Source organism: Mus caroli, chromosome 16, assembly GCF_900094665.2.
Source record: "Mus caroli chromosome 16, CAROLI_EIJ_v1.1, whole genome shotgun sequence".
NCBI lineage: Eukaryota > Metazoa > Chordata > Mammalia > Rodentia > Muridae > Mus > Mus caroli.
In genome coordinates this window covers 86,705,874-86,713,969 of record NC_034585.1, presented here as the reverse complement: position 1 = coordinate 86,713,969, position 8,096 = coordinate 86,705,874, and the positions used below count along the sequence as shown (strand labels likewise).

At 50.8% G+C, this 8,096-nt stretch overlaps 2 protein-coding genes across 2 annotated transcripts in view; one reads left to right on the top strand and one right to left on the bottom strand.

Moving 5' to 3' along the window:
• The first annotated feature begins 23 nt into the window (after nucleotides 1-23).
• Fam243a (family with sequence similarity 243 member A) lies at nucleotides 24-2,747 on the top strand. Its single transcript, XM_021184983.2, has one exon. It carries the CDS (start codon nucleotides 61-63, stop codon nucleotides 814-816), a length of 756 nt encoding a protein of 251 aa, XP_021040642.1. The 5' UTR covers nucleotides 24-60; the 3' UTR covers nucleotides 817-2,747.
• Nucleotides 2,748-4,101: 1,354 nt separating this feature from the next.
• The window catches only part of Smim11a (small integral membrane protein 11A), an 18,443-nt gene continuing 14,448 nt past the window's right edge, over nucleotides 4,102-8,096 (bottom strand). The window contains exon 4 of the mRNA XM_021185268.2: nucleotides 4,102-5,352. The gene's annotated coding sequence lies outside the window, so the exon portion shown is untranslated. The remainder of the gene's footprint in view (nucleotides 5,353-8,096) is intronic.

The window sequence follows — 8,096 nt, the reverse complement described above, 5'->3', positions numbered from 1 at the left end:
ATCCTTCTCCCCCTCCCAGAACTCCCCAGGTGGGAAAATGTGAGCCACTCGGGGAGCCCCATGGCTCGCTTCACAAACTGTCTTCTGAAAAACATCTTTACCAGAAGTCAGTTTGACAGCACCAAGAGAAGACAGTGCCTTCAGTATCTCAACGCTCTGAGATCGCTGCAACACAACGGATACAAGACCGTGTATTTTGGGGAAACTGAGATCCCAGAAACTCTTGTCACTGGGGAGGACTTTAGTGAGAGCTATTACATTCACACACCATCGTGGTGTATTCTACATGCTGGGGGCAGTCAAGGATGGGTGCCTTGGAAATATCGCATGTTCCTGAGAGATGACCTGTGCATCAAGAAGGAAGACAGCCTGTTCTTGGAGTTCTGTGACGTTGTGAAGAGGGCCTATGGCAAGTGTGCCATCGTGGTCAAAGGGAGAAGGCAGCAAGATGAGATGAAGCCAAAGACAGACAAGGAGGGGGAGGCCCAGGCCTATGTCCCAACAAGCATTAATTTAACAAGCATCGCGTGTTCCCTGGGAGTGGCCAAGTCCTACGGCCATGAACTCATCTCTCTGCCTCCCCACTATAATTATCTGAACCCCTTAGACTCAGCCTGGTCTTCCATCAAATGGTTTATCATAAACAACCGGAAGGAGTTTTGTCTGCAGTCTGTTGACAACGTCTACACTTATCGATACATACTCTTGAGTGACTTAATAAGCAAAGGGATTGAAAGGGTTAACCTGACCAAGTGGAAGGCCATAACCAACAAGGTGCGCAGGTGGGAGAACTATTATCTTGCCAAGTTTTCTTAAGGGCATCTGTTCCACAAAGCCCTGAGCTGTATGGTCTTTGCTGCTAACTGTGGAGTCTGATTCTGACTCGCCATCACCAAAACCACTCTAGGGGTGACCTTGAGGGATCACTGCCTCAACTGGGAGGTTCTTGAGGGCTACCAGCAAAGTCCTGGGGTTGACAGAGGCTCCATTAAAGTTTGTTGATAAGTACAGGGTATCAGCTCTCATCTTGTGATGGCTACCCTGAGGGCCACGTGTATGGGAGGATTGGGAAGACTCTGGCACAGTGGAGGGTACTGGCGGGCAGGATTAAAGGATGTGTGATCAAAATGTAGGTCTAAGAAGAAAAGAGAACAACAACAACAACAACAAAAGAACACTCTGAATTAAATACTAAGCCAATAAACTTCAGGTTAAATAATCCACAAGCATCCGCCTTGCCATGAGCAAGAGACACGTGCATACAGTGGTCCAGCCGGGGCTATCCCTCTGTGAGGTAGTGGTGGTGAGAGGCAGCTGCGAGGTGGTCAAACCGCACCATATGTCCAAGGCAAATGGGTGGGGCCACAAAAAGGAGCCATGGAGACGTCAAAGGTTCAAGGGGTTTTAGGTCAAGTGGGGGATGGGAGGGCGATGGAACCCACATATCCAACCTACAAGAATCCCATCTGGAGAGTCCAAAGGCTGCCACGGCGTTTATCTCAGGCCTCTGAGCTGAGCTACTGCAGTTGGCACAATACCCTGCTCAAGGCCCAGGGGCCCTGCTGTGGGCCGGAAAGATCTGTGCTTGCATGTCTGCTACAGGAAAAGCCCGATGCCTGTGAAACCGACCACAAAGCGCCTTCTTCCTCATGTATGCTCAAGCAATAACTTCACCACAGACGTAGTTACTCTGGGGTGCATAAAATGACAACCTACACAGGAAAATATGGACAGCCACGAGGCAGGAGCAGAAAGGGCACAAGAACTCTACTTGGTCTTCAGTTTTGCTGAACCTGGAAGAAAAAAAAAAGCTCTAAAGACAAGTCTGATAAAAAAACTAGCGTATGAAGATGTCCACCAGCTCCCGATGGATTTGACTGTGGATGGAGTTGCGAAGCCAGGCCGCTGCCAAATGCAGAATGCTCCATATTCCAATCTTGTCCTCCGCCTCTCTGGAATCTTCCTGTGTTATTCAGAAAGAGGCTGTGGGATGAACAGAGCCATCCGGAGCTTTAATACTCTTCAGGAGTAAGCGGTGGGTTCTGCAGTTTTCTCAAGTTGGAGAAAAGGGGATTTAACATGCATCTTATCTAAAGGGTACCACACCCCAAACTGCCTATCACTTGGACCTACAAAGTTCACCTGTTGCAGATCCAACTCTTACACCGTGCTGTGTGAGCTGGTGGCTGCTGTATCAGAGGACTGCATATTTGGTGGCTGGAAGCAGCAATCCACTCTTTGCTATGCTGGCTATTGGGAGAGAGACATCAGTCTCACTGGTGTGAATCAAGCTGTAAGCAGCATGGCCGTACTAACGGGGGCTCTAGGGAAGGCTGCCACAAGTGTCTCCCAGGTTCTGATGGCCCACTTACCCTTGGCTAGTGTCATCTGTTGTCCAAGAAGCAGAACCAGACGAATAGGTTCCACAGGGCTCTGGTCTAGCCAGGAGTGCTGGAAGTGTTAAAGGCCTTAGAAGAAAAGTGAGGTTTGGGAGGCCTGCGCAGGGCAGGTAGCAGAAGTCTCTTCCTGTGAATGGTCAGCTACGGCAGCATCGATAGCGACAGCCACAGTGGCAGCACCAGTGGCAGGTGCCACGGGGTCGGCAGCGTGAACCTGGCCAGCTAGGCAGATCCAAGGTCTAGCGATGAATGTTTCCCAAGCGTGACAGCTCAGTAAAAACAGTCTCAGACGATCCTCGGGGAAATGTCTTGTGTGCTTTATTCCATGTGAGCGGGGACTTTATAAACATTGAGGAGTGGGGTGGGATTTAGGGGTAAGTGTCTCCTGTTGGCTCTGTTTGAGGTGTTGCTGATGCTCTATCTGCATGAAGAGGGACAGGTCCTTTCCTTACCTGACTGCCATGGTCCTCTCAGTGGGGTGTCATGGTTACATGTTTCAGAGCAGGTACAGGAGTGGATGGGGGGAGGCTTGACTCCTGCTGATCTCAGGTTCCTGAGATTCTGGGGTCTGAGCTCACCCAACCCTCCCGGTTCTCCTGCCATTTGCCCTACAGGCCAGCAGCCTCAGCACCTTCCTCTCCTCTGAGTCCACTCTTCCGACTTTGTACTGACAGTCTGTATGCCGTTATCCTTACATCCTACCATTCTTAACCGGACCACATTATGCAGAGACTCTCTTCCTTATAAGAGAAGCCCCGGGCTCAAGGAGTCAGAACCAGAATGGCTCTTCGGTCAACCACTGCTGTGAAGCTGTGAATGACATCTCACTCTGCCCACTGAAGTACAGCATTTCCCTTTGCCAATTTGGGTGGACTTTTCTCTACTTCACACGTGCTCTGAGATCTAAAATCCTTGAGGGCACTTGGTATGATCAGTATTTATGTCTCCTTGGTCTCTTCAGCTGTCACTGCGCAGACCCTGGTGCGACACGCCTGAGTTTGGGGGTGTTGAGTGCAGCTCGCCCTTTGATTGTACAGATGGCTGTCTTGGCACTTCTGTGGCCGTGAGAGGACACCGTGACCGTGACAATAACAAAAACACTTAATTGAGGGCTGGCTCATAGTTGAGAGGTTCAGACCATTGTTGTCATGGCGGGAAGCATGGCAGCATGCAGGCAGACACACACGGTGCAGGAGAGTAGCTGAGAGTTCTACCTCTGGATCCACAGGCAGCAGGAAGAGAGAGTGACACTGGGCCTGGCTTGGGCTTCTAAAACTCAAAGCCCACCCCTAGCAACACACTTCCTCCCGCAAAGCCACACCTACTCCAAGAAGGCCACATCTTCCAATAGCATCACTCCTGTCTTAGTCAGGGTTTCTATTCCTGCACAAACATCATGACCAAGAAGCAAGTTGGGGAGGAAAGGGTTTATTCGGCTTACACTTCCATGCTGCTGTTCATCACCAAAGGAAGTCAGGACTGGAACTCAAACAGGTCAGGGAGCAGGAGCTGATGCAGAGGCCATGGAGGGATGTTCTTTACTGGCTTGCCTCCCCTGGCTTGCTCAGCCTGCTCTCTTATAGAACCCAAGACTACCAGCCCAGGGATGGTCCCACCCACAGGGGCCTTTCCCCCTTGATCACTAATTGAGAAAATGTCTTACAGTTGGATCTCATGGAGGCATTTCCTCAACTGAAGCTCCTTTCTCTGTGATAACTCAGCTGTGTCAAGTTGACACAAAAATAGCCAGTACAACTCCCTATGAGCCTATGGGGCTGCAGGATAAGAATCTTGGATTCTGATGCCAGCTCTCTGGTCGCTGGTTATGTCTATGCCTAAATGACCCAGTTACTCATTTAATTGCACAATTTAATTAACCTGATCCTCACAACAGTTGCCATGTAGGAGTAACTGGATCTGCATTATACAGTTGTGGAAACCTGGGGTGCAAAGCACCTGTGTGGGCTGCTGCTGTGCACAGGGCAGCTAAGACTCAAACACAGTTCGCAGCTGAGGTGCCACCCACACTGCCTTGTTTGTCACGTGTCCGAGGTAACCCCGCCAGGCAGCTGCTACCCTCAGTTTCCCCATTTGACAGACAAGGAAAGCTGAGAGGTGAATCAAGTCCACAGGTTGTCAGTTTGTAAGGACAAGCTTGTGCTCACAACCGCCATGCTTAGCTTGCTTCCTTCTCTCGTTTATGTCTTGTAAGAAAGTCAGTGGGGTAGCACCCAGCAGACTGGCCAGCGTCAGCTATGCACTGCAACAAGAGTGTATTTCAGCACAGAGTGGAGGGGAGGCAGGACACCCTATAAAGCATCGTGAGTGTGCAGAGCAGGATAAATAGCAACGGCATATCAATTGGGTATTAGATGACCAGGAAGGGCTAGCAGGAGTGATTCTCATCTAGAAGTAAAACAGGGTTTGGAGCCCTGATGCTTTGAAGCTTTGGGTAATGACAAGGAAAGCAAGCAAGAGGAAGTTCACTGTAACTGGTGCTCTGGCGGCACTAGCACGAGTGTGGAACGAGGCTTTATGGCACACAGACACTTCAGCAGAAAGTCACAGGGCACACTGAGCTTGGAAGCCAGTGGCCCCTGCTGGAATCCTGCTAGTGATGAGGCCTTGCATGAGCTGCCTTGCTTCCCTGAGCCCAGGGTAGCTCATCAGGACAACGGGTTGAAGGCCTTAAAATGGAGTCACACGTGCCCAAACCACCACATATGGCCGGCCTTTACTGAGAGCATAGAATGAAGCCTGTGTCAAGGCTGAGATCAGTGCAGATGTCCTCAGTTAAACTAATGTCACCACAGTCGTTGCCTCTTTATCATCTGAGGAGCAGACTTTATTCCCTGGCATTCACGGCCATCTGCAGCAGGCTGGGGGATTCACGTACTTGTCCTTGTGCGGGTGGGGCAGCCAGGCTGGAGAACAACTGGAGGCTGGAGGCTTTCTGGGAAGAAGCAAGTAAAAGGAAGGGTAGACATTGTCATGGACCAGTGCAGGGTTGAGCAACATCACTGCAGACGAGTGCTCTGGAGTAGCCTCTGTGGTGTTGGAGCTGTTTAGTCTCTCTGGCCTTTCTGGATCCAGCTACTATACCTCTTCCCAAGGGCCAGGGGAGATGTTTTGAGAAGGCAGTGGTCTAAAAATGATGCTTTCTTAGAACCAGCATGAGTGTGGATTAGATATAAATCACCCCGCCCTGTGATGTGGTACCTGGTCCCCAGCTGTGGCACTCTTTGGGGAAGTTGTAGGAAGCAAAGAGGCTCATTGTGGGGAATACGTTGAGGGCTACACCCCTGCCCTGGCCTGCCTCCAGTCCTTCCTCCATTGCTGGTGCTGACATTTGGGCAAGCTCCTGCCACCAATGGAGGGAGTGCTGTCCTAGCATGATGCCCTGAGCCCAAGCAAACCCTTCTTCTTATAGTGTTGCTCCTGGAAGGCACTTGGTCCTAGCATGAGAAATGTAAGGGGCATTCTATGCGAACAGAATCCTTGCCCTTTGGCTCTGCCCAACCCAGCTAGACAATCACACAAGCAGTGCCCACTTCTCTCGTGGGTGAATGATTTTCTCCCACATGGCAATTACTCTTTCCATACGCAGCAAGGCTCCGTTCAGACAACTACTGTGCTCAGGGCAGTGACTTTTATGCTCATTTTATAAACACAGAGGAGGCTGGGTTGGCGGCTGACACCTAGATACACACACAACCTGTGGTAGAAAGCTGGATGTCTCCGGCCTTTGTTACAGTGTGGCTGCTTCCTGTTCCTGTCCTTTATTCCCTCCCCCACCTGTTTCACCGCTTTCCTAACACCAGGTAAGAGAGAAAGAAGGATAGAGGGGAAGAGGAGTCAGGAAAATCTCTGAACCTAAGTTCTTTCCTTTTGTTTCTTCTTTGACCACTAATATACTGCAACCAACCTTTCTAAACGACCAGCAACCTTCCACCTTGCCTCTTGGGGTCCTAGCGTTTACGTACCCTCTGAAAAGTTCCCAGAATTCCAAACATCATGAAATCACAGAAACTATGTATAGCTGGCAAAACCACGCCTCTGCTAGAGCACGAGACAAATCATACTCAGCTGCTTCGGACAATCTGAAGGAGCCCCACACCCGGGATTAAAATGAAATCACGTTATAATTTTTAAAAAGAAACCAAAATTCCAGAGCTGTCACTACACCAGAATCCAAGACTTTCTACCAGGGAGCCCTGTGCCCATCTCTTCTTGGCTCCTCACACCAGGTGGCATTAGGTTAGGCCAGGAGTCCACAGAGATGTCATCAGACTGTCAGGTACTAACGTTAGAAGTGCATGTGATGGGGGCTGGAGAGATGGGTCAGCGGTTAAGAGCACGGACTGCTCTTCCAGAGGTCCTGAGTTCAAATTCCAGCAACCACATGGTGGCTCACAACCATCTGTAATGGGATCTGATGCCCTTTGCTGGGGTGTCTGAAGACAGCTACAGTGTACTCACATATAATAAATGAAGAAGAAAGAAAAAGAAAGAAGTGCACGTGGTGGACCTCAGGCACCAGGGCCCAGGGCCCTCGCTTTGTTGGGGGCACAAAGGTCTTTTCATCACAGATCACTAAGGGAAACTCCCCAACAATAAACTCAGAAGCTACGACAGCTGTTTAATGCTGGCCTCTAGTCTGACCTGTGGAGATCAGGTGTTCTCTGGCCCTTTCCCTCTCTTCCTTTCATCTTGGGCTTTGCAGGTCAGGGGTGTGTGTGAGATTAACAGGGGGCTGCCTGAGGGATGCTGGGGACTTCTCATGGGGGGAGCATGGTGACATCTTACGGACACCCAGGGGTAACTATGCTATTTCCTCACTGCGCCCAGCTGCGGACTCTGGCTGTGGGCTGCACCATCCTGTCTGCCTACTAACGTCTAGCCACTGCTTCCACAACTATTTAAAATACAGCTCCCCATGCCCAGGGTTCATTTACTGACGGCACCAGTGGGTGATTGCTCATCTCCCTCTAGCGGCAGAAGAGTGCACTTGCACAGTAAGAGAAGACAACATCCTGTTCTCAGGAAAGCACTGGGTTGAGCCCAGCCCTTGGGTCATCTGTATAGTGATCCAAGCAGACAGCCATAAGTTCTGCAAAGCCAAGGGGTAAGCTTTAAATCCCACGGCCCAGGAGGCTGTACTCTACATAAGCAGCTGCAGCCAGACCTGAAGTTAAGGTCAACGGATCTCTCTGTCTTGAATACAGGAGGAATTGATGGGCATGGTGGGAGGTGGTGTCCCCGGCCTTGAGTCTGAGGTTCAGCATGCTCAGAGCTGGCTGTGTCCTAACTCTGCAAAGTGAGTAGCAGACAGAGGTTTGAGAAGGGGTGGGGCCGCTGGCAGGAGGCCACATGGAGGGCTTAACTGAGACTTGAGACTTGCCTACAGTCCAGGGTCAGGTGTGAGCACCATCTAAGCAGAGCCAGAGGACCCAAAGCCTTGGCCTCTTCTCATCTCTGCTCCAGGCTAGCCCCAGGCCAGAGTGGGGTCATCGGAGAGGAAGTGGCTCCCAGGCAAAGGCTGGAGCACCCTCCTTGCGGGATGGGGAGTTCCAGGGAACACAGAATTTCACCTGTTTGATGTCTGCGCTCTGTGAGCTGAGGATCATTCTGTACTTAGCTCCCTGATGCTATGTGAACCCTCCCCTGGCTCCCACACGAGGACCATTCTGTACTTAG

Bases quoted from the DNA above. Each gene is read 5' to 3' on its own strand.
- Fam243a (XM_021184983.2), top strand. From the start codon at position 61: ATGGCTCGCTTCACAAACTGTCTTCTGAAAAACATCTTTACCAGAAGT.